The 26,194-nt window shown below is 48.6% G+C and overlaps 1 protein-coding gene across 11 annotated transcripts in view; it reads right to left on the bottom strand.

The window, feature by feature from the left end:
* The window catches only part of EPS15L1 (epidermal growth factor receptor pathway substrate 15 like 1), a 96,745-nt gene extending 71,755 nt beyond the window's left edge, over positions 1-24,990 (bottom strand). For 8 of the 11 annotated variants that reach the window (XM_077859526.1, XM_077859527.1, XM_077859534.1 and 5 more), the window contains exons 1-3: positions 4,543-4,623; positions 320-361; positions 40-129 (exon numbers count right to left, since the gene is read on the bottom strand). In XM_077859526.1, the coding sequence (XP_077715652.1) occupies positions 40-129; positions 320-361; positions 4,543-4,608 (198 nt within the window). In that variant the 5' untranslated portion in view covers positions 4,609-4,623. Of the gene's footprint in view, positions 1-39; positions 130-319; positions 362-871; positions 1,047-4,542; positions 4,624-24,884 lie in introns of those variants that run through there. The other 3 variants (XM_077859528.1, XM_077859532.1, XM_077859533.1) reach the window with 3 other exon arrangements.
* Between the last annotated feature and the right edge of the window lie 1,204 nt (positions 24,991-26,194).

Below are 26,194 nucleotides of genomic sequence, written 5' to 3'. Positions count from 1 at the left end.
GTGGCCTCAGAAGAGAAGTCATTATCCATCTTCACGTACCTTCCCAAGGATAATGTCTGAGAGTCCAGACTTCTTTAGAAAAAGCGCAGCTTCACTCGCCCCAACTCGCCCTGTGTATGCCGGGTCTACCTAGAATAGGAGACAACTCTTGAGACAAGACCTCAGCAAACGGACAACAGATAAAGCAGTGCATAGCCCACTGGCTACCGGCTGATAACTTGGAGGATAGAAAGGGACTAAACTGGGCTTCTATTAAGGTTTGTGCCTGCCAAGATAGGTCCTCTCTAATTCAATCCAAAAAGACACCAGTGAAACTTACCTGCTTGTAATAAGATTCATATAATGGATTTCCAGTGGGAATCTGTAAACAAAACCACAGACACTGGTCAAAAAGTGGACACGCCCCACCCTAAAAAAAGGTGTCATCCCCTCAAAGTGCTGTTACCAAAATGTACAATAGTGAAAATCAAAATGTAGGTACTTTGAAGGTCCTCCCTACACAGACTGCAGCTTGTTTTTATTTATTTATTTTTAAGTTTATATTTACTGGAACACCTGGGTGGCTCAGCAGTTGAGTGTCTGCTTACGGCTCAAGGGATCCAGGATTAAGTCCCGCATCAGGCTTCCTGCAGGAAGCCGGCTTCTCCCTCTGCCTATGTCTCTCATGAATAAATAAATCTTAAAAAAAAAAAAAAAAAAAGATTTTATTTATTTATTCATGAGAGACAGAGAGAGAGAAAGGCAGAGACAAAGGAGCCCAATGCGAGACTTAATCCCAGGACCCCCAGGATCACAACCCGAGCCAAAGGCAGACACTCAACCACTGAGCCACCCAGGTCAGCTTGTTTTTAGACAAAGATCTCATACTTACTCTGTCTGGAAGAGGAAACGCTAATGCTCTTTCTCAAGTCCTAATTCCTATACAAACAACTTGGCACTCAGGGAGCAGGAGCAGCCGAGATGACTTCCAGTCACCAAATGAAGGGATTTCAATGTACCCAGAAGCTCAGAGGGAAAAGACACCCTATCCATTGAGACTGTTCTCTGGTTCCAGAATCCAAACAGGAGTTTCTGCATGTCATCACAAATCACTAGACAGGCAAGCTTCAGACTGGTTTCCCTGCCCCATATCTCATCCCCACCCATCCCGTCCTCCACCAGCCACCAAGGGATACACACTGACTGGTTCCTGTTGGGAGACAGCTGGCTAGTGACCACTCCTACTGTGGCAGGCCAGAAGTTCAAAGTCCTCAGCTCAGCACAGAAGACACTCCACATTCTAGCCATCAGATCCCCAAGATATCACAGTTTAGAAAAGGGGGGGGATCCCTGGGTGGCGCAGCGGTTTGGCGCCTGCCTTTGGCCCAGGGCGCGATCCTGGGGACCCGGGATCGAATCCCACATCGGGCTCCCGGTGCATGGAGCCTGCTTCTCCCTCTGCCTGTGTCTCTGCCTCTCTCTCTCTCTCTCACTGTGACTATCATAAATAAATAAAAAAAAGTTGAAAAAAAAAAAAGAAAAGGGAACCACCCACTCTAGGGTCATGTGGCTCATTGAAGCCATGTCTGGATCTGGCCTGGTTGGCGGCCAAACTCTCACACTTTGCACCTGTCCACAGCCTCTCTTCCCGACCTTAGCGAGCTGTCCCCCAAGGGAGATGTCAGCTGGGGGAGGAATTAAGTAGCCACTAAAATGTCAGCTCTAAAGGGCTTACACTTTTGGATGTTTTGCCACGTGAAGGGAAAATAGCAGTACATAAGCCTGTCGACTTAGTGAGCAAAGTAAAGAATACCCAATTATGCTTAATCGTATAGAAGAACAGGCACAGAAACCACTAAAGACAAGAGAGATGGGGAAAGCGAGGACTGAATGAGAGGTGGGAATACCATGTTTGTTTTAAAAGTCTTTGAATGCTGTCCTGTGATTTTTTTGTAATGAATAAAACTGATGGAGGTGGGTTTCTTCCAGTTATAGGCACTGGATTTGAACCAGCCTAACACTTGCATACTGCTGTGGCATAAAGAGATTCACTTCAGGTTAAAAATAATGCCAAGATTACGGTCAGCTTCTCTGGGGGATGCCAACACCTGCAAGCATATAAAGAAGCGAAAGTGCAGAGAACACCACCAAGACAGAATGAAAATAGAAGAGCATGAAGACCTGAAAGACGGAAGGGGAAAGTCAAAACAAAAAAGGGGCAAATCTTATAAAAGCAGAGAAAACTAAACACAGAGCAACATGGAAAGGAGAGGAAGGCCAGGTGACAAGAAGCGGAGAAAGAAAAGTAGACAACACCTGGGAGAAGGACCCAGAGGTAAGTACACAGCTACAGCACCTCCGTGGCTAGCTGCTTCCTCCTGCCTGGTGCACTTGCCTGACATGGTCATTGGGGGAGTCTGTCACCCTCACTCAGCTCCTTTGGACCTTAGACTACGGTGCCTGCCATCACACCCTGCATGACCTCTAAGGCTTAAAACCCTGGCACGCTCCCAAAGCACATCTCCTTAGAGCAGGGCCCACAGAGGAAGCCAAGTCAGGCAGGCTGTTTGTCAAGGTGAGAGCAGCCACGGCCAGACGGCACATCTCCTGCCACTGGCTCACAGGAATGGACTGCATAAGCCCCAGAGGCCCTCACCTTGATGGCAAAGGTTTCCTTCCCACCAACAATCAGAGAGGCTCAGGTCTGAAATACATTTCCAGTGGGATTTTTTTTTTAATATCTCATGGTAGACAAGAAAGAAATTTCCAAGCTACTGTAATTCTAGTGAAAAGAGTTACAGTATTTGGGGCATACAGAGTTAACAACCATCTCCCAACTTCCCAACTGCTTCTGAGCAATTACATCCACACACAAGAAAAACATGACCCTGAATAGTCTGGAAAGGCCACTGAAGCACCAGACCCAAAGGTCCAACCATTTGTGCTAAGGGCTCATCCCCCAGTCTATGGCCAGGTTTCAATCCCACACGATTCACAAGTGACAGAAAACCACAAAAGTGTGCCTCAACTATTCTTCTCTATGGGAATCAATTCAGTTAAGCTGGGACAATGACCACAGTTAGAAGCTTCCATCTGATTACTCATACTTCAGCTACTGCAAAAGCAAAAGAAGGGAAAAAGAGGGAAACACTAGCTGGCACTTCCTCTCACTACCCCGCCTCATCCTGGGGACAGTGGAAATCATGTCTGCAAGCTGCCCAATATGCCACTGAGACCGCGCTGAAGACACTAATACCATGAATCGCCCAGTGACTGGTGGTCAATGTGGCCAGCTTGTGGGCAAAGATCTCCATCACAACCAGCTCCCCCATGCAGGCAGCGGCTCCCAGTGGGACTGTTACAGCTGTTGGGACAGAGCACACTGAGAGTGGACACCAGAGCTGTTCCCCTCTCTCTGACCCCGAAGTTAGCCCAGGGCCAAGCCTGGGGCACAGGCACAAAGGGAGAGTGAGGGGACAAGGCTTTTCAGTGTCAGAGGCTGCAGAGAGCTGGGTGAGGTCTTTGAAAATGGAAGTAGGACACAGCCAGCCCGGACAGCGATCTCCTTCGCCAACCCACTCTGCTAAGAGGCCATCTTCAACTCGCAGTGACTGAAATATTGATGAGGCTCGATTGTAATTTTCTCTTTTTTTTAAAAAAAGATTTTATTTATTTATTCATGAGAGACACAGAAAGAAGAGAGAGGCAGAGATACAGGCAGAGGGAGAAACAGGCTCCATGCAGGGAGCCTGAGGTGGGACTTGATCCCAGGTCTGCAGGATCACGCCCTGGACTGAAGGCGGTGCTTAAACCACTGAGCCACCGGGGCTGCCCTCGATTGTAATTTTCAATTTGACCTTTCAGTTGCTCGTGGTATCTTAAAATACTCAGAGATAACATGAAAAGTTCCTTTGGCCTCTTTGCTCTATCCTCCAGCCTCGATGTAATTTATAAGCAGGGTGACAGGGAAGGGAGTGTACTAAGAACAAGTTCACAGCCTTTGGCTGGGAGAGCTTTGAACATGACAGTTCATGTGAGCACACACAATTTTAATGCAGGAGAAAGCATCTTGAGATTAAGGACACAGCAGTACCACTTTAGAGGGGAAATCCTCTGATGATCGGGGTTCTAGCCATTCCTAAACCTCTGAGGATTGAGTCCACCCAGATCTGATCCCCACTTTTGTCCACAGGCAGGACCCTTCCTAAATCTTTATGCCCGGAATCAGAATTCCCATTCTTCCCACAAAAGATGTGCTTTCATGCAAAACAAAACAATGATTGCCAACCTTGCTCACTTCAAACTGGCATTTCTTAAACTCATTTTAAGACTTTTGGAGAAAAAGTTTAGTTCCTTGCTCTGATGAATAGGGGGTCACATTTATGGAGCACTCAATGTTTCCTATCCAGTACACCTCATTTAATCTTCCAACACCACTATGGCACAGGTATATTGTTGGTCCTAATTTATGGGTGTTGAGACTGAGGGTACCTTGCCCAAGGTGACAGAGCCAATAAGGGAGAGAGCTAGAGGAGCACCCAGGTCATGTGGCCCTTAACCTACTTTGCAACTGGAAAAAATAGTCCAGGCATGACAGAACTGGACACTGGTCACAGTACAGCCTCCCATCCATGGAAGCCTGGGAAAAAATGCATGCATGTGATTATGTAATGGTGCATTTTATTCAATCCAAGAGGTGAGAGTACAAGATTCAACTCAAGTATATAAACAGATTTGAAAACCAGTGCAGCCTGTCATTTCCCTCAGAAAACAAGACCCCATAATGGCTGTATCTTTTTTTTTTTTTTTTTTAATTCAAGTGTGGTCAGCACACAGTGTTATATCAGTGTCAGGTGTACAATATAGTGATTCCATATTTCCATATATTACTCAGTGCTCATCAAGATAATTGTATTCTTTAATCCCCATTGTCTGTTTCCCCCATCCCCACCCACCTCCCCTCTGGTAACCATCAGTTTGTTCTCCGTAGTTAAAAGTCTGGTTTTGGTTTGTCTTTTTCTCTTTGTTGTTTGTTTTATTTCTTAAATTCCACATCCGAGTGAAATTATGTGGTATCTTTCTTTTTCTGACTGACTTACTTCACTTGGCATAATACTTTCTAGTTCCATCCAAGTTGTTGCAAATGGCAAGATTTCATTCTTCTTTATGGCTCAGTAGTATTCCATCGTGTATATATATATATATATATATATATATATATATATATATATATATATATACATAGTTCCTCTTTATCCATTCATCTATCGATAGACACTTGGGGCTTTTTCCATAGTTTGACTATTGTAAATAATGTTGCAATAAACATAGGGGTGCATATATCCCTTCATATTAGTGATTTTGTGTCCTTTGGTAACTACTCAGTAGTGCAATTACTAGATTGCAGGGTAGTTCTATTTTAAATTTTTTGAGGAACCTTAATACTGTCTTACAGAGTGGCTGCACTAGTTTGTATTCCCACCAACAGTGAATGAGGATTCCACTTTCCCCACATCATCGTCAACACTTGTTTCTTGTGTTTTTGATGTTAGCCATTCTGACTGGTGTGAGGTAATATCTCACTGTGGTTTTGTTTTGCATTTCCCTGATGATGAGTGATACTGGAAGAACAAATATTTTTTAAATGTCTATACCACTCCCAAGCAATGTACACTTTAACGCACTCCCTATCAAAATACAGCATTTTGGGGCGTCCCTGATGGCTCAGCGGTTTAGCGCCGCCTTCAGCCCAGGGTGTGATCCTGGAGACCCGGGATCGAGTCCCACATCGGGCTCCCTACATGGAGCCTGCTTCTCCCTCTGCCTGTGTCTCTGCCTCTCTCTGTGTGTCTCTCATGAATAAATAAATAAAATCCTTTAAAAAATAAAAAAAATAGGAGATCCTTGGGTGGCTCAGCGGTTTAGCGCCTGCCTTCAGCCCAGGGTGCGATCCTGGAGTCCCAGGATCAAGTCCCGCGTCGGGCTCCCGACATGGAGCCTGCTCCTCCCTCCTCCTGTGTCTCTGCATCTCTCTCTCTCTCTCTGTGTCTATCATAAATAAGTAAATCTTAAAAATAAAAAAATACAGCAGTTTTCACAGAACTAGAACAAACAATCCTACAATTTGTATGGAACCACAAAAGACCCTGAATACCCACAGTAATCTTGAAAAACAAAACTGGAGAGATCACAATTTGAGACTTCAAGTTATATTACAAAACTGTAGCAACCAAAACAGTATGGTGCTGGCACAAAAAGAGATAGATAGATCAATGGAAACAATAAAAGTCCAGAAATAAACCCATAATTATATGGTCAATTAATAATCTTCAACAAAGCAGGAAAAAATATCCAATAGGGAAAAAATAGTCTCTTCAACAAAAGGTGTTGGGAAAACTGAACAGCAACATGCAGAAAAATTAAACTGGACCACTTTCTTACAAAATACATAAAAATAAACTCAAAATGGATTAAAGACCTAAATGTGAGACCCAAAACTATAATAATCATAGAAGAGAACACAGGCAATAATTTCTATGACACTGGTCATAGCAACATCCTTCTAGATGGGTCTCCCTAGGCAAGAGAACTAGAAGAAAAAGTAAACTATTGGGACATCATCAAAATAAAAGGCTTCTACACAGCAAAGGGAAACAACCAACAAAACTGAAAGACAACCTACTGAATGGGAGAAGATATTTGCAAATGATGTATCTGATAAAGGGTTAGTATCTAAAATATATAAAGAACTTATACAACTCAACATCAAAGAAAAAAATCTAATTTTAAAAAATGGGCAGATGACATGAACAGACATTTCTCCAAAGAAGGTAACCAGATGGCAACAGACACATGAAAAGATGCTCCATATCATGCATCATCAGGGAAATGCAAATAGTGTGCTTTTCAACCAGGTTGCCAAGTTTTGTGGGAATTAGGCAGGTAACACTAAACAACATCCAGATCTGAGTTTCTACTTGGGAAACCAGATGCTGATACAAAACTGCAGCCCACGGGGTGCCTGGCTGGCTCAGTTGATAGAGCACGCAATTCTTGATCTCAAAGTTGTGACTTCAAGCCCCACATTGGGTGCGGAGATTACTTAAATAAATAAAACTTAAAATAATAATGATTTTTTTTTAAATGCAGCCCAAAGAAGTGTTCACACTTAATAGTCCTTATGTTTCTCTCTTCCACTTACCATTAGCAGCCCTCACTGCTTGCAAAGCCATTACCTTGGCTATGTGCACAGTCATATTCTGCAGCTGAGGAAACTGGGATCTAGCTCAGCAGCATTTAAAAACATCAAAAAACACTGAGGCATCCCTAACCTCCCAGGGACTGACAGCTCTTTCCAACTGCTCCATCGGAGGTTTCTAAACCAGAGTTATGGTAAGCATTGCTGAGAAAAGAAGAACACTGATGTGAGAGAGAGCTTTTATAATCACAAGGAAAAAGAGATCCTAATTTAAAAATGAGCAAAGTAGAAGGCAAAGGCGATTCAGAAAGAAAAGACACAGCAAAGTTGGGGGAAATGTTCAATTTCCGCATTGCAAAACAGAAGTGCCAGCGTTTGCTATCAGGTTGGCAGAGTCAGCAAAGGGGGAACAAGCATTTTGGGTCCTGTGGGTGGGAAGATGACCAACTGTCTTCTCTGGAGGGCCATACAACACTGCACACTTAACGTGTACACCCCTGATATGCAGGCTTCACTTGATTCCTACCAAACTCCAGCAAGATTTTTTTTTTGTAGATAAAAATAAGATTATTCTAAAACATATAGAGACAAGCAAAAGAACCAAAATAGCTAAAACAATTTTGAAGAAGAAAAATAAAGTGGGAGAAGCAGTCTACCTGGTTTCAAGTCTCACTGTAAGGTAGCGTGGCAGTGATGAAGGGGTAGACACGCAGAGCCATGGAACAGAATGGAGAGCCCAGAAACAGACCCACACGGGTATACTCAACTGACTACTGACAGAGGTGCAGAGCCATTCAGGAGGAAAGAGGCCTGAGCGGCACATGGCAGTGAAGCAAATGGACATCCAGAAGAAAATGAGCCTCAACCTAAGTCTCACACTTTCTACAAAAATTAACTCCAAATGGATCACAGGCTTAAATGGAAAACTGAACACTTTTGAGAAAAAAAAAAAATAGAAGAAAATATTTAGGATCAAGGGCAGAGTTCTTAGACTTGATACTAAAAGGCTCACTCATAAAAGGAAAAATTGAGGGGTGCCCAGGTGGCTCAGTCAGTTGAGTTTCTGCCTTTAGCTCAGGTCATGATCCTGGGTTCCTGGGAAAATAAAACCTGCATCAGGCTCCCTGCTGGGACGTGAGCATGCTTTTCCCTCTCCCTTTGCCTGCCACTCCCACTACTTGTGCTCTCACTGCCAAATAAATAAAACCTTAAAAAAAAAAAAAGGGAAAAATTGATAAATTGGGCCTCATCAAAATTAAAAATGTTTGCTCTGTGAAAGACCTTGGTAAGAGGATGACGAGCCAAGTCACAGAAATATTTGCAAATCACAGATCTCACAAAACATTAGTATCCAGAATATATAAAGAACCCTCAAAACTCAATGGCACAAAAGCAAATGATGGGGGGTGGGGTGGTGCCTGACTGGCTCAGTCAGTAGGGCACGCGACTTGACCTTGGGGTAGTGAGTTCAACTCCCACGTTGGGTATAGTTTACTTAAAAAAAAAAAAAAAAAAGGCCAATGATCAAATGAGAACACGGACAAAAGACATGAGGTATAAGAGATATTTCACCCAAGAGGACATACAGATGGCCAGTAAGCCCATGAAAAGATGGTCAGCATACGTTAGTCATTAGGGAAATGCTAATTTCCTAAAAACCACAGGGAAATGCCACCACACAGCCATCAGAATGGTGAAAATAACAATGACACCACTGATTACACTGAGAAACCGGATCACTCACACATTGACAGTGAGAAGGTAAAAAGGTACAGCTACTCTGGAAAACAGTTTAACAGTTTCTTAAAAAGAACTAAGCCTGCAACTGTCACAGGACCCAGCAATTGTCCTGGGCATCCATCCAGAGAAATGAAGACTTGGGTTCATGTAACACCCTGTACTCAGATGGTTAGCGCAGCTTTACTCATAATTGCCCCGAACTGGAAACACACCAGATGTCCTTCAATGGGAGATTGGTTAAATGAACTGTGACGCCCCCTCCCCACCCGTGGAGCACCACTTGGCAATGAAAAATCCCTAGCAATGAACTAATACACACAACAATCTGGAAGGATCTCCAGAGGATTATACTAAGTAAAAAAGGCCAATTTCCAAAGGTTATGTCCTGTATGATTCTATTATATAACATCATTAAAATGCTGAATTTAGGGTGCCTGGGTGGCTCGGTCAGTTAAGTATCTGCCTTTGGCTCAGGTCATGATCTCAGGGTCCTGGGATCCAGCCCCACATCAGACTCCCTTCCCCCTCTCCTACTAGCTCTTATTCTCTCTCACTCTCTCTCGCTATCTGTGTTATTCTTGTCTCTCTCGCTCTTAAATACATAAAATCTTTTTTTAAAAACTGATAAAGTGCTGAAATTCTAGAAATGAACAGCAGTGGATGCCAGAGGTTAAGGAAGGCATAGGAGTGGCTAAAAGAATCAAGAGTAAGGATCTCCGTGTGGAATGGAATTGGTCTGCATCTGACTGCAGCAATGTCAAAGTTTCAGCCGTGATGGTGTACTACAGATTTGCTGCTACCACTGCAGGAAACAGAGTGAAGAATACACAGGATTACTCTCTGCATTTTTTTTTAACTGCATGTAAATCTATAATTACCTCAAAATAATTTTTAAAAAGATACTGAGAAAGACAGGAAACCTCACAACAAAATAAGGTGACATTTTGAGACAATCAGGGAAATCTGCAAATGGACTTGGTATCAATCAGGTAATGCTAAAGAATGATTACATGTGTAAGGTGTTGATATGGCACTATGGTTACAAAATGAAAAGTGGTCTTTCTGTCAGAGATGCAAATTGAAACATGATTTCTGAGATTTCCTTTTTCAAGATATTTTCAGAGAGAGCAATGAGAGCATGGGGGAAAGGGAGAGAAGGAGAGAGAGAGAGAAAGAGAGAATCTCAAGTGGACTCCCAACTCAGTGAGGAGCACGATGGCTTAATTTCACAATCCTGAGATCACAACCCAAGCTGAAATCAAGAGTTGAGGTGCCAAACCAACTGAGCCACCAGGCGCCTCAATTTCTGAGATTTAAAATAAAAACCTCAGAAATAGGGGATCCCTGGGTGGCTCAGCGGTTCAGCACCTGCCTTTGGCCCAGGGCGTGATCCTGGGGTCCCGGGATCGGGTCCCAGGTCGGCTCCCTGCGTGAAGCCTGCTTCTCCCTCTGCCTGTCTCTGCCTCTCTCTCTCTCTCTCTCTCATGAATAAATAAATAAGTTCTAAAAAAAAAAAAAAAAGCTTCAGAAATAAAAATGTATGTGGAAAAAATGCATATGGCAGAGGACAAGGGATAGTAGACAACTGCAGAGAGACTTGCAAAACAGCATTTGTTGGGGTGCCTGGATGGCTCACTCAATAGAGCATATGACTCAATCCGAGGGTCGTGAATTCAAGCCCTATGTTGGGCATGGAGCCAGTTTTTAAAAAAAAAAGGCATTTGTTGTAAATGGTGCTAGGCACATGGGAGTTCATTAACCTCTTCCCTCTACTTTGAGGGTATGTAAAATGTTACATAATTAAAGACCAACATTTGATATGTTTCTGCTTTGTCAAGGATCCTAATAGTACAAGCCATCTCAGGTGTTAAGTATTAGAAACGAAGAGTAGCTTTATCACCAGCAGTGTCATACTTTTATCAAACAATAAAAACTAGCACTTCTTTAACACACACACACACACACACACACACACACACACACACTTCTGCTACTGTAAGGTCTCGCCCTGGGAGTCTACCCTGAGGAAGTGATCAACTATGCAGGAGGTGAGGAAAGGCAAGAGGGTTGTATCAGCTTACCCTGCTGGAGGGCCAGGACTCCAGGTGAGGGCAAAGATTGAAAACAGGTGAGGATCCGGGCAGAACATTTACAAGTGAGGTATGATCGTCATGTATTTGCTAAGTCCAAAGGGAGGGCCCAAACCAGCAAACATAGTTATGACCTGGCTGGTAAGCCCATAACGATCATATATGCACATGGACCAGAATGTGGCAGGATGGACGCCATATGCTAACAGTGGTTCCTACCAGTGAACTGGCTACCCCTGCCTCCCCTCTCTGCCGTGGCTGAGTCTGTCAGTGTTCTACATTAGTGCATACTGCTTTTGTAAATAAGACAGAAAAGGAAAGAACCACATACAAGAGGAGGGATGTAAAGCTACAGGATTCTCCCTGGGGGCCCAAATGACCACCATGATGAAGGACTAGGGGAAGATGTGTACCTGCCATTCAGCACAGCATGCAGGGCCTCTGTCTAACCCACTTGGAACACAAGGCCTGGGATGGGAACATGTCATGGGGGGGTGGGTAAGGCGTGCAAGTAAGGCCTCCCCACCTATGAGGAGAACCAAAGAACAGAAGAACCATGCCTGGAAGTTTTGACATGCAATGAAGCATCCTCAAGGCAAACAAGACAGCCAGAGGGAGTTCTAGGCCAGGAACTATCAGGAGGAAGACAGTCTCAAGATATAAAAACGTCAGTGCTCCCAGGAGACCACTGCCCTTGGCCCTGTCTACCAGAAATGGAAGTAAAAGAGAAACCATGGTCACCTGAGGCAACCTTCCCACCTTGACATGCTGCCCTGTATAGAAGGCAGGGTCCAAGGAGGAGACTTAGGCCCAAAGGTCTCCACCCACACCTCTTTGCCTGGCATTCCTAGCACCAAAGGAAACAGAACCAGAGAGGTCAACCAGAGGTGCCACCAGACAAATGTGGACTCAAGTCCAACCTACCACCAGAGTACTGTACAATTCTGGGGAGAGTGAACAACCTCTCTGTACCTCAGTTTCTTCATTTGGAAACTAAGGATGAGCATGCCCTCTACCAGAGTCTGGCATGGGGTAAGCACTCCTCCAATGCCAGCTGTTTACAGGCCCGTTTTCTTCCTTGTCCTCTCCTTCCACCAGCTCCAATGGGAAAATGTATCCCATCCCTATAAATGTGTCCCTAGGTCAGTTCCACCCTAGACTATCAACCTCCCCCCTACTCTTCACAGACAACTTCCTGAAAGAGTGGTCTGCCTTGGAACTTGTAAATTCATTCATTCGTGCGTTCAACACACACATGTTAAGGCCATACTATGAGGAAGAATCAAGGATACAAAAGGGTGTGAGACAGAGCTCCAGTGCTCAAGATGAGGAGACAGGCCTGCAAGGTTGAGAGCATGACTACATCACAAGGTGCCACAGGATATGAGGTCTACGACGTACAGCCGAAGCCTCCAGGGCCTGAGCCACGGGTCAGGGATGGGCAAGGTGTCTCCAAGGCAGAGGGGGCCGCCAGGAACTTGGGAGTCATTCAGCACAATTTCAGCCAGCCGGTAAGGGTGGACCCAGTGAGTAACGGAGTCTGTACCCACCCACTGAAAAGCCCGGAATGTGGTCCCCATGGTGACCTGAGCAGATGTGCTAGCGACCAGTGAACTGAATAAGCACTTAGCTACTCGGAGTAGGTGACAGAAGAGCCACCAGGGACAGACTTCGGTGGGCCTCCAGGAGGGGAAGGCCAAGGAATGCAGCCACTCACTCTGCACAAACACAGAGAAAGGGGGCTGTTCACCTTTAAATACTTTACTCTGGGATGTCCTCAAGGGCCATCAAGGTGGAAATCTCATTCTCATTCAAGCAGTCTCTTTCTACAGAGTGCCTGGCGGTGCTCCTACTCTGGAGGGGAATGTCATCACACATGACAATGCATACTGAAGGCTGTTAAGTGCTGGGAGGAACAGATAGGGGTGGTGGGGGCGCTTGGCAGACCAAACATGCACCTGTGAGAGTGGGGAGACCGCCACGGCCCCAGCTGAGCCTGCCTGAGGGGCTGCAGGACAAGGAGCACCTGCACTGAAGCACTGGGGTAGACAGGCCTACAACACAGATGGAAAGAGTCCCCACTGGCGGGCAAACACCAAGGCAGTGGGATCCTGAAGGAACCAGGGGCTGAGCATGTAGGGAGGGGTATGGGGTTTAGTGCAGCCACACAGAGGGCAGGTGGATAAGACAGAAAAGGATCAGGCAATAAGCTCCCGGTGGAGAATGGGGCAGATTCTAGCCTGTTCTCCCAAAAATACTGCTTAAGATCAAAAGCAACCCTGGCCTCCCTAGAGCCCTTTCTGGGTGTCACTCTTCCCAGTATCTCACAGAACACCCACCCCCCCATCCATTCTGTCTTTCCTTCTCTGCACAGTGGACCAGGCCCTGAACAGACTCACAGGGGTGACAGGGTCCCCACACAGCAGGGCACCTATTGTCTTCCTTGAGAATGCCCACTGCCCATGGCCCACAGTGCTCCCAACTTTTCCCAAGTGTGCCCTGAATCTTCCCAAAATTCCTTTCCTGGATCAGCCACACTGGGGTTCCAACATCTCTACCATCTTCTACCATATCTGAGTCCTGGCCCGATATTTCACTACCTCTTAAGCAGGCACACTGCCCAGGACTCAGGGATCCCCAAGGCAGATTGGGTCAGCAGCTCTCCGTGCCCTTCCCCTCCTCTCTGTGGGTGGCAGCAGCAGCCAACCAGCACCCACTGCTCTTCTACAGAGCCTGGATCCTCTAGGCACCAGGCACCGAGTAGGCTCCTGGATTCCACTGTGAGCAAAAAACACTCACCACTACCACAGGGGAGCGGAGCACAGTGATCTGCTCAGGGAACAAACACTGAAGAGTAAACACTGGCAGGAGCAGGGGAAGGAATTCACACGGTGGTCACTCCCCAGCTGGTCACTCCCCAGGTCAGAAAAGACCCTTTGTGGTTGGTGAGGAGCATAAGATTCAAACTCTCAGCCATCCCCTGCCCCTTCTGAGCTAATTCCACTACCCACATCCAACACACACCCATACACCTGGATGCTGATACACATTCACCCAGAGACGCTTGCACACACTTGTGCACACACAGCACTCAATCCCAGCTTTCCCTTCCTGCACTGGCAGATGCCCTACGTCCTGCGCACCATACACTCCTTATCTTGACACAAATCATTCCCTGTGCCTGAGGCAGGGGTGGGGGGGGGTGGGAAGGGGCTGGCACGGCTCAAGGCCAATTACCTCCCAGCCCCAAAACCGACCCCCTGCTTTAAAAAGCCACCCAAATTCCCCCCCAAAAGAAATGCATCTCTCCTCCACATTCCCATAGCCCCAAATCTACAAATGGGACATTTCTTAATGTCCAATTTTTGTCAAGGCTACTGTAACAACTGGGGCTCCCTCCTTCCTATATTTTCAATTCTGGGGTGTAGGGAGTGGGGTAGAAGTCTCAGATTTATTCTACCTCTTGCAATGCTGGCACTGTAAGTGAAGCTTCCGTAGACTTTTTTTTTTTTTTAATAAACTGTTTGTTTACAGAATGGGTAAGATATTGATGGAGCCTCAGGAGGGAGTGGGTGAGATGGGTGCAGAGATGTTGATGCTCAAGCAGACACAGCTCCACTACTTAGCAGCAGAGTGAAGACAAGTTACAAAGCCTCTTGGGGCCTCAGTTTTCCCATCCATGAAGTGGGAATAATACAGTGTCTGCCCTGAGGACTACCTCAAGTACCAGATGAGAACATGTAGGTAAAGCACTCTACAAACCCCAAGACGCTACTGTGTCCATTACTACCCTTCTTAATACTATCACTGAGACAGAGGAGCAAGCTTTATTGACCAGGAATCATGGGGGATGGGAAGGGAAGTCAGGCAAGGCTACTAATCAGGGCGTGTTTGGCAGGAATTAAATCACAGTCCTTACAACACACCACACCAAATGATCTTTGCCAAAAAATAATAAAATATTTCACCAAATGTTGGATACGCTGCAGTACATGTTGTACTCATACTCTCACTCAACTAGCTGGCTGAGCCACTCCCAAGAGTCTTTTACTAGTTCTCTTAGTCTTATTTATTTTTTTAAAAGAAGTGGGCAATTGCACACACAGTAGGTTAAGTGCTTAGCAGCTGTAAATTAAAGGATAATTTTTGGTAGCTAAAAGGCAACATAGAATTAAATCAAGAGGCCGAATGCCAACAGAATGAGCTCGGCATGAAAGAAAATGCCGATTCCCTGAGCTGGTGTGTAGGCGAGAAAAACAGCAGCACTTACTTGCACCCACTCAGCAACCGTGGACATCTGCTCATCCCCTATGGAATCCTCTTCTCCATGGATTGTGTCCACAGTGGATCCAGGGGTACAGCACTGAGGGCACAGAGACCCTTCTGGTCTTGATCAAAGAACACTCTCAACAGGAGAAATGTTCTCAATAGCACACACCTAGGTCGGTTGCATGTGGGCACCTCTAGCCATAAACAGTGCTGTTTCTAGCTGTTTCTAGGATGTGGAGTAATTTAGGGGGCTAATCCATGCCCCCAACTTTCCAGTCCTGGCTTAATAATCTCCCTGTGAGGACCTCACCATCAACAGGCCTTTTCTCTCTCTCTCTCTTTTTTTTTTTTTGTTTGTTTCCCCCTTTAAAAGCAGTCCGAAAAATAATTTCCTTTCCCCACTGGGTAAGTAAAGCGGCAAACATCCTTGTGGATTAAGAAAAGCCAATTTTCAGGGCACCTGGGTGGCTCAGCGGTTGAGCATCTGCCTTCGGCTCAGGGCGTGATCCCGGGTCCAGGGAATGAGTCCCGCATCGGGCTTCCTACAGGGAACCTGCTTCTCCCTCTGCCTATGTCTCTTGCCTGTCTCTCTCTCTCTCTCTCTCTCTCAAGAATAAATAAAATCTTAAAAAAAAAAAAAAAAAAAAGGGAGACACATCTTCTATGGCTCCACAGGTATGCTTATTACTGTCATTAGTAAATCAGAGAACACCCTCCCCACACCTCATAGCTGAAGTGCAGAGACATGGGCAGCCCTGTGAAAGGTGGGGGCCTGGCCATCAGGATGCTGGCCCTCAAGGCCTCCCTGACTTACCTCACCAGCGCAGTAGGTTCCTGCTTCTTCACCAAGGAGATAAGACATTTCCACTCAACTACTGTGAATGGCAGCTAGAGACTGCTCCTGGCTGCTATTTGGAGCGAGCAGCCGCCAATCAACAGTCATCACCCGCTTGCTACAGGGACTAGGGACACAGCAGGGACAGGGCTGCTCCTGCCCACCCCGTAGGAGCCCACGGTGCAGTGTCCACAGGAGAGAACACTGGTTTTGGAGCTGCAATCTGATCCAAGCACGCACCCCAACTCCCTGGGAGGCCTGGAACCTGTCATTTTAGCTCTATCCTTCTCAGTTTCCTTGTTCAGAAACGAGCACAGACAGTGACAATGACACTTCCCTAATGGGGAGTCAGTGGTGAATGGGCACAAAGTGGGTGTCCAACCACACTCCCTTACTTCTGTACAAGACCTGCACCCCCAATCTCTCCCCAACACCTAGGTTACCAGAGTCAGGGAAGGAGGCTCTGACAGGGTCAGAGAGGATGATGAGCGGCCTGTCTCAAAGGCTGGACCCATCTGCTTCCTCCAGTCCTGCTGGAACAGAAGAGGAAAAAAAGGAAGGAAGACCCAGGCCCTCTCTTCCTCCTTTCCTTATTTCCAACCCAGTGGAGGCAATTCATTCCGCTTCTGCAGGCTGCCACCTGACCTCCATGAGGGTATCTGCCACCTGGGGTCCTATCTATCTGTGTGCCTGGGAACCCAGCTCCAATTGAGCCATCTAAAGGGTGGGGGCTCCGTTTTATTTCTCTTAGTCCCAGACCAGCATAGGATGGGTGCTCAGCAAATGGGATGTGACAGTGACCCCAGGAGCTAGGCTGCTTCTCAACTGCACCTAAATGTAGGGCCCCATCAAGCCCGGAGGGCCCAATGCAAGGTGATGGCTCTTGTCTCAACTGACCCAGCTACCCACCTGGCAACACCCAGGAAAGCTGGTCTTGCTTTGCTGGCTGAACACACCCCACCTGCCTCTTCTTCCTCCCCACACTTAGAAGGCTCTGGTGCAAATAACCATCTCACACATTCCTTCAATCACCAACCCCTTCTGCTCTTCCGGAAACCACCTCAGGCCAGGCTACTCTTTATCACTGCATGCCCACATCACAACTAACGTCTCTGAGCTAGTACCCAGCTCTGCCCATTCTCTATGCCACCAGTCACTTCACTCCTTAAGATCCTGCCATAGCCCCTACCTGCCTCACATACTGTGGACCTGGCCCTATCACTCTGCCATTCCTTCAACAGATGATTACTGAGCACCTGGGGAACAGGGACGAGTTAAAACAGGCCTTTGTGGACCTAGTCTACATGGTAGGAGAGAATGACCATCAATCTAATAATCCCACCAATAGAAAATTACAGGCTGGCATGTGGAAAAGTACAGAGTATCCCCACAGGCAGCAACAGAGAAGCTGGGCCAGCCTGTCAGGGAAGGCTTTAGCTGAGGAAGTTATGTGCCAACTGAGATATGAGGAGGAGCAGAGGTTAACCCAGAAATAAAGTGGGGGATAGAATATCTCAGAAAAGGGCCATAAAATCACGTGCAAAGGCCCTGAGGCAAGAGGGAATGTCACCTGAACAAGTAACTGAAAGGAAGACCCAGGGGTTGGGACACCTGGGTGGGTCAGTCAGTTGAGTGTCTGCCTTCAGCTCAGGTCATGATACCAGAGTCCTGGGATTGAGCTCACTGCTCAGCGGGGAGCCTGCTTCTCCCTCTCCTTCTGTCCCTCTCCCAGCTTGTGAGCTTGCTTACTCGCTCTCTGTCTCTCAAATAAATATTTTTTAAAAAGGCCCAGGGGCCGCAGGGCAGAGCAAACAGGGAGGGCAAAACTGGGAAAGTGGGATGCAGATGAGTAGGAAGCTGGATGGGGCAGAAGCCCAATTCCAGTCTGCAGACAGTGACGGACAACCAGCCCTCGGGGCACCATCCTTTCCTGCTCTCAACCAGTGTCTACAAAAGGAGAACTGACTTTGTATCGGCTGGTCTGAAACAGAATTGGTAAATTGATTCTGCCATCAAGAGTACAACAATCCCACCCAATAGGTAAGGCCAGACGGAAGTCTGAGGACATGGCTGTTTGTGGTCATCTGCAACTTCTACTTCCCTCCAGCAGTTTGTGACACTAAGGGCTGGGCCTACTATGGCAGGCAGAGCATTCCAAGGAGCCCTCTGGGTCACCCAGCAGGCAGGTCTCCTTCCCACTATTCCCCACTCCCCCAACATGGGCCGCTCTCTAAGCAAGCAGACACCGTATCAGTCCCTTTTGTCTCAGGTCAATCTGTAGGCCAAGCACAGACTGTGTTCCATTTACCAAACCACCTCCTTCCTTTAATCTCTAAATCACTGTAGTTAAAAGAGGGCTGTGGACCCCAGAGAACACAGTCCTGGCCTCACATTTGGCCCTTTGAGCTAGAATCCCAGGGTCTTGGCTTCTGTTCATTTTGTTCTGCCTCCGTCTGAAAAAGCATTCGTTCCTCTCTTCCCAGCATCCCCACAGCCCAGCCCAAATGCCCCTTCTCCAAGTGGACGCAAGTTATCCACCCCTCATCCAGCTCTGACCACTCATGGCCTGTGCCTCCACTGTGGCCTGGATCAAACCAACCCTCCTCATGGGCCAGGCATGGCTTACTCATTTCTGCATCAGTCTCAGTGAAGCAACAAATACCCACTTGAGCAGGGAAACCTGTAAAGACGATAAGGCTGCCTTGCCATTTCTCCCATGACTTTTCAGTGAGATATGATTAAAACAAAATAAGAATTTAAACAAATGATCTTCTCTCCATCAGACTCCACAGTATCTAGAGGTTAGGTGGCACAACCACTGAGACACAAGAGAGAAGCAGACACTGGCAGAGGGAGAAACAAGCTCCCTGTGGGGAGCCTGGTGCAGGACTCGATCCCAGGATCACGCCCTGAGCCGAGGGCAGACGCTCAACCACTGAGCCACCCAGGCGTCCCACGACCAGTTTAAAACCAAATGAGATCTCACACTGTTGTATGCTTGGCAGTTAAAATAATAATAATAATAAAAAGAGGCACCTGGGTGGCTCTGTCAATTAAGCCTCCGACTCAACTACTGTCTTGATCTCAGGGTCATGAGCTCAAGCCCTGCACTGGGTTCCATGCTGGGCATGGAACCTACTTAAATAAACAAACAAATAGAACCGACAATGCAACACAGAGCCCCAGGCCTGCATTAGATGAGCTGCATCAGTGCAAGCTCGCCAGGTGTGACCATTCACAAGTAACATATGCCTCTGGGCCTCAGTTTACCCTTTTATAAAGTGAGAATAAGACTGACTAGGGTGACTTGGGAGGATACAGTGAGCAATGCAAAATGCCTTTCCTGGTCAGTCTGTGGCACCTGAGGCCTCCCCAACCTCACACGTGGACCATAGACTCCGAGTCAGTTCTCACTGTGCAGATCACTTCACCCTGGGACACACTACATACTTGTTTGTTTCCTTCCACCTGTGCCCTGCTTCTGAGACCCTCGGCTATGTGGGACAGGGCTGTCTTCCAGTTCACAGCTACATCCCACTGCCCTGGAAGTGCCCAGCAAAGAGAAGATGCCTGATATGTATCTGCTGAATGAACAGTGCACACATAAATGCTGACATTCCACTGTCAGGAGGCAGACACATAATATAGAATTACTGTCAGCTCGCACGTGGAGAAACTGAAAACACTACACAACTGAGGGCACTGAAAGAACATCTGGGGACCCTAACACTGAAAACACACACACCCTAAAGGGACCTCAAATGAAAATGGGAAGGGGAAGTCCTCTTTGGGAAAGAATGTGTAGTAGCTTTCTGCACGGACGCCAGATATTCAGGTGAGGTCTGCGTGGGGAGAGCCTGAGAGCACCCCCTCAGTGGCTGACAGGGTGCCTCTCATGAAGGTGACAGCAGCTGTATCCATCTGTCGGTATAATGACATGAAGTGGCTTGAGGCATCAGAGAGTTGACACTCAGCTCTCAAGTACCACCTGATCAAAGACATTCACTTCCCAGATCAGCTGATCGGCTAAAGAAATAGGCGTAGCTAAGTTGCTTTAAAGTTCAAAATTGGGGGATCCCTGGGTGGCTCAGTAGTTTAGCGCCTGCCTTCGGCCCAGGCCATGATCCTGGAGTCCCGGGATTGAGTCCCACGTCGGGCTCCCTGCATGGAGCCTGCTTCTCCCTCTGCCTGTGTCTCTGCCTCTCTCTCTGTGTCTGTCATGAATAAATAAATAAAATCTTAAAAAAAATAAAAAATAAAAAAAATAAAGTTCAAAATTGAGGCTGAGGGAGCAAAACGTACTTAACTGGGAGCTACTCAGCTCACAAATGCCAGGCCAGAGCAGGTCAGTAAGATACAGACAGGGAATTCAGGATCTTCCAGGGCAGGGCCAGTCTTTACTCTAAAAACCTCCTCTCTACCCACCAATTTATAACACATCACCATTAGCATTCTAGTAAGACAGAGAGACTAGCAATTATTTTAGAGAAAAAAACAAGGAACGAAAGGACAAACAAGTGTCCCAAGCACTTGGCATTCACTGCAGACACGTTCACCGGGTGTTGCTCTGGGCGAGGTGCCCAGAAGGCTGCCTGGAAGAAGGGAAAGAGCAGGGCTCTGCAGGCAGACAGATGTGGGGTCAACTCACCAACTATGGGACTTCCGTTACCTAAATCCCTTTGGTTCTCAGTTTTCTGTTTGCAAAATGGGAACAAAAACCTCCTAGAACCTGGCACCCATTAAAAAGATGATGTATCTTAAGTGCTTGGGCATAGGAAGCACATGGCAGAGGAGGAGGACCCCAGTGGCACCTGGGGGCGGGGGTGTGGAATTCCTTGCACAGGGCACTCTCTTCATCAATGAGCCCAAGGCTTTCCATGTGCTTCTTGGGTCGAGGGCCACACAAGGGACCCACAAAAGGTGCAGCAGAGAGAACTGTCATTGGGGTGGGACTCAGGGAAGACACCACCAAGGAGGCCTCCGAGAGTGGCCTCCAGTGGGCAGAACGTGGGGAAGGCTACAGCAGGAGGTCACAGCATGAGGAGGGAGCAACAGCACCACGGAGGGCATAGGGGGAGCACTGGGAAGAGCAAGGGTATATGGGGAAATGGTGCAAGTGTGGGAGACCAAGCTGGCAAGGTCAGGTGGAGGCACAGGGGGCGTGGGAAATGCTAAACCAGGAGCAGTCGAGCTGGACATACTGAGGGGAGTGAAACAGGAGCAGCTGGAAGTTGCTGGAGCAGGGAGGGTGGTTGTGTGGAATGAACTAAGAGGGAGAGGCTAAGTAGGAAGTGGGACAGCCCCAGCCCTGTGAACTTATGGATGTGGCAAGAAGGTGGCCAATTCCAGCAAACAACCAATGGGGGTGGGGTGTGGGGTTGGCAAGGGAGAAAAGAGAGGCTAGACTCTGGAAGGGTCCTGGTAGGGAAAGGGCATCCTCTGTGGGGAGGCCCTAAAACAGGAGCAGAGAGAAAGGATGCAGAAGACAATGAAGGCCAACTGGTGGGTTCCAGTGACCCATGTGGTAGGGCTCAAGGATGACCAACGACAGGCCACTGGGGTTAAGGATGGCATGATGCCCAGTAGCTTAAGAGACCACATGGTACAAAGGGGGTGAGGGACATGGGTCATATCTGGGGTCAGAGAAGCACAGTGGAGCTGTGGTCGGAGGCAGGGAGAAACAGAAATCACCCAGACGCCAGTGGAGGAAGAAATCAACCCTAGAATCCTCACTTTTCAAACGGGAAAGATTTGTATTCAGAGACTATACAGTGAAAGAGGTGTCACAGATCCTGGGGATAATAGAGCAGACCAGGAAAGATGCCAATAGGAAAAGTGCTGGGGACAGAGAAGAAACACCCCTTTCTCCCTCTGCAAACCTGCTGGCAACCACTTTACTCACCTTCAACTGGCCACCCATGTTCCAAGTGCACTTGGCACCTCAGTCCAACCAGAGCACAGCCTCATGCTCCAGGGGGCTCCCTGACTGCCACCCACCAGAAACTATCCTGGAATCATACCCATGCTTGAACCTGTGTGATCCCTCAGCTGGGCTAAAAACACATGGAAGGGCTACACCTCCCACCTAGGGCAACAGGAACACCTGGCGCAGAACTCCACATAAGAAGAGGTATAGAGAAATGTTGGCATAGCTACCTAAGGAAGAAAAGCTGGTCATGCCTTTGTTTGACATATAAAGGAACAAGAAAAAAATATAGAAGTCAGAGACCTAAAGCTGTCACAGGCTCCTGGCTGACGGTCTCTTGCAAGGCCTCTTTCAATTCCACTCCCACCCCTAGCCCCATTCCACACATGGAGAAGAAAAGCCACCTGTAACTAGCGCTCATAGGTGTAAGTCTCAGATTCCTGCTTCATGAGTTTACCAGACACCTCCTGGGTGCTGGTCATAGGAACAAGAGGCCTGTACCTGCTCTCACTGGGTGCCTGGTCTAATGGGGGAGAAACAGACATCTGTAGACCATGATTGGTACTGAGGGGTGTGTGGACACTAGCACACTGCTAGTGCTATGGCAGAGGGGTCAGCAAAGGCCTCTGGGAAGAATGAGCTACCACCTAAAGACAGGAAAAGAGCCAGGCACTGAAAGCACCAAGAGAAGAAACTATGAAGAGAACTTCAGGAAGAAGGAACAACCAGTGAGGATACCCTGAGGTCAGACTATAGGAGGAGCTTGGACTATAGGAGGAGTAAAAAAGCAGCTAGTATGGCTGCAGTGTGGGTACAGGTAAAGCATGAGGTGGGAGAGGGCAGGCAGGTACCAGACCAGCAAGGCTTCCTGAGAAGGAATTGAGATCTTATTCCAAAAGGTGCTAAGCAGGGCAGCACGGGTGGCTCAGCGGTTTAGCACTGCCTTCAGCGGTTTAGCACTGCCTTCGGCCCAGGGCATGACCCTGGAGACCTGGGATCGAGTCCTACATCGGGCTCCCTGCATGGAGACTGCTTCTCCCTCTGCCTGTGTCTCTTCCTCTCTCTCTCTCTCCCTCTCTCTGTGTCTCTCATGAATAAATATTTAAAAAAGAAAAAAAAGGTGCTAAGCAGGTGAATCACATGACCGGATTCAGGTTTTCTTACCTTAACCCACAAGGGCAAACCACTGCCCTCCTCCGAGGCTAATTCTTCATCAGTAAAATAAGAATTCCCCTCCCCTTGTTGTGTGGATAAGTGTCAACATGTTAAGAAGCACTTAAACTCTAAAGCACTCAATAAACATTAGCCATTATTTTCATTAAAGTTCAAACTAGGGCTACTGTCAAAATGTGATAGGAATTCTAAAAAGGTTCCCCCAAAAAACTGGGAGCACTTTCTCATTAATCGAACCTGTACCCCCCCCCCACACACACACACACATACCCTCAACTGTAACAACTGGCCAATGACAACAATACCCCACATCTGTAGAGCACCTAGTTTACATAGCACTTTGGTGTCTGCTATGAGAATGCTAGTCAATAACCACTGGTCTTTAATACTTTTAATTTAGTGACAGTGTTACAAATTGGCTGGTTCTTGCTAGATTTAGCAGGTGTGCATGTGTTCCTCCTCGGAACAGCAGCTGGTCATGGTCATGTCAACACATCTATCCGCTCTCTCTCAAGGTTTAGCATTCCTGCTGCTGTGGTCTACATTCCCATATGTCCCAATCTGCCAGAGAATTAAATGATGATAATATAGTATCACTGTGTGCTGTGATGTGCCTGGCACTGCACTACGCACTTTACAGGCTTAATCTTCACGTTATCCCAATACTCCTTATATATCCATTTTCCAAATGAGTTCTAAACGTGTCGCTCAAGGAAACTCAGAGAAATAAATGATGGAGCCAAGAAATAAACACAAGACGATAATGACCCCGTGTCTTCACTCTTACTCCCACCTCTGTGCCAGATATACTTCAGGCAAAATGCTTATCGTACGGTGCTTGGTACGACACGGGTATTCCGTCAATAGAGGCGGCTGTTATTAGCAGGGCACAGGTAGTTTCCACTTCCCATGAGAGTGTCACCTCCGGGAGAGCAGCGACCTTGTCTGTCTGGGGGACGGCTGCACTCCCTGCACGTCTGACGGAGAAATGAATGAACGTCGCTCCCAGGGAGCAGGGCTGCCTGCGCAAGGCTCCTTGTTGCACGCATCTGTCGCGCCACTGCTCCTGCCCCTTAGTAAGACCACCAAGCGCATCTGACGGCATGGAGAGGGTCTCGGGGACGTGCGATCTCCTCTTTCTCGATTCAAGGGTGGCAGAAACAGCTCCCAAGGAAGAGAGGCGGTGAGTCCGGGATCGCGCTGCGGGAGGGTCCCGGCTCTGGCAGGGCTCTCCGCCCCACCACCCCGGCGGGGACACCGTCCGCCCCGGCGCTGGGACCCGGCAGGAGACAAAGACCCGCGGGGCCGACGCACCGGCAGGAAGGCTCACTCCCCTCGCCCACCTCCCCGAATGAGAGCCCGCTGCCACAGCGCCTCGCCCTGCCCGAGCTGCGGCGAAGGCCGGGCGCGGGGCCGAGCCAGGGCCCGGGCCGTGCAGACACAGGCAGCGGCCCCGCCTGCACGCCACCCGCAGAGGGTCGCCAGGGCGCGGGAGGCCGCGGGCTGGGCCGGCCTGTCACCTTCAGGACCGCCCACCCACTCGCCCGCCCTCCGCGGGGGCGCCTCAGCGCGAGCCGCCGCCGCCCGGCTGGGGCTCCCCGCGCATCAGCCTGTCCGCCGCGCCAGCCTCGCGCCCCGCGCCCTCGCGCTGCACCCCCTCCCGCCGGCCCGTACCTGCTGGGAGAGCGGGATGAGCGGAGCCGCCATCTTCCCGCGGACTCGGGCTCCGAGCGCCGGGGAGACGGGGGCGGGGCCGCGCGTGCGCACGGGGGCGAGGGGCGGTGCGCGCGCAGCTGGGTCCGGACGAGGGCGGGGCCGAAGCGGGGCTGCGCACGCGCAACCGAACACCAGGGGGGGCGGGGCCGGGGGCGGGGGCGGGGCGGGGCCGTTCACGCCTAGCCCAGCCGGGAGGGGGCGGGGGCGGGGCCGGGGAGGAGCGCAGGACCCCCAGCGCGCGCCAAGCTCACCTGCTCACTTACCCGCGGCCCGGCCCGCTGCCTAAGTCTGACGCGCTCTCGTTCATCCCCTTCCCGGTGCACCTGCCAAACGCCTTGTGGGGAGTTGTTGCCCACCCCGCAGAGGGTCAGGAACCCCGCGGTGCCCAAACGCTCCCTGTTTCTAGGATAGGGGTGTGTGTGTGTTAAGTTCCCAACTGCCACTTTCTGGCACAGTGACCTTGGCAAGTCACCTAAGTACTTTCTCTGAGCCCCCAGTCCCCTTCTGAAAAGAGGGGATGGTAATAGGTGTTTGCTGTTATTCCCCCTCCACGTCTCACACTGTGCCTGGCACAGAGCTGGGCCTGATGTTTCCTGGAGAACCGATACTGGAGGGGACGTTTATTGCTTTAGATGTTTTGTCTTCTATTGCCTAGGGACACACACTCATCTGTGGCTAGTTTCCACCAACAGGGCAGCCAAGCAGCTGACCACAGTGGCACAAGGTTTCCTTAGGGCAGGTGGGCCTCCCTTGCCTGGCCTCCTGTGATGGTCGCACAGTAAACCTAGCCAGGCAACCGTGTCTTAGGCAGGCAAGCCAGGAGGCCATGTGATCGCAGGGGTGGGGCACAGGTTCCTGTCCACCTCCTCCATTTTGGAGTCAAGCTGCTGCTGGTCTTAATGAGACACCCATGAGCCAATAGCAATGAGATAAGACCATGTGTCATCTGATCCTCTCTTGAGACTGTTTTGCAGTCTTAGTTCCAAGTTTTCAAGCTTAGCATGCTCCTTTACCCTTCCGTTCAATATGTAAAGAGCAATGGGAAGCCACCAGAGGGTTTGGACACAATCAGATTTGTGTTCTAGAATGGTGACTCTCAATGCAGCAGGCAAAGTGGCCTGAGCATCGATGGATGGATGGATGGGGGTGGGCCAGCTGAAAAGCCAGAGCAGTGGTCCAGGTGTGGTAATAGAGGCTTTTAGCTGTCTTGACTCCTTTATCAGTCTGTGTTCCATAAGGAAACGTCATGTCATTCTAGATATTTCAGG

Source organism: Canis aureus, chromosome 19 (genome assembly GCF_053574225.1).
Source record: "Canis aureus isolate CA01 chromosome 19, VMU_Caureus_v.1.0, whole genome shotgun sequence".
NCBI classification, from domain to species: Eukaryota; Metazoa; Chordata; class Mammalia; order Carnivora; family Canidae; genus Canis; species Canis aureus.
This window is presented reverse-complemented; position numbering and strand designations above follow the sequence as displayed.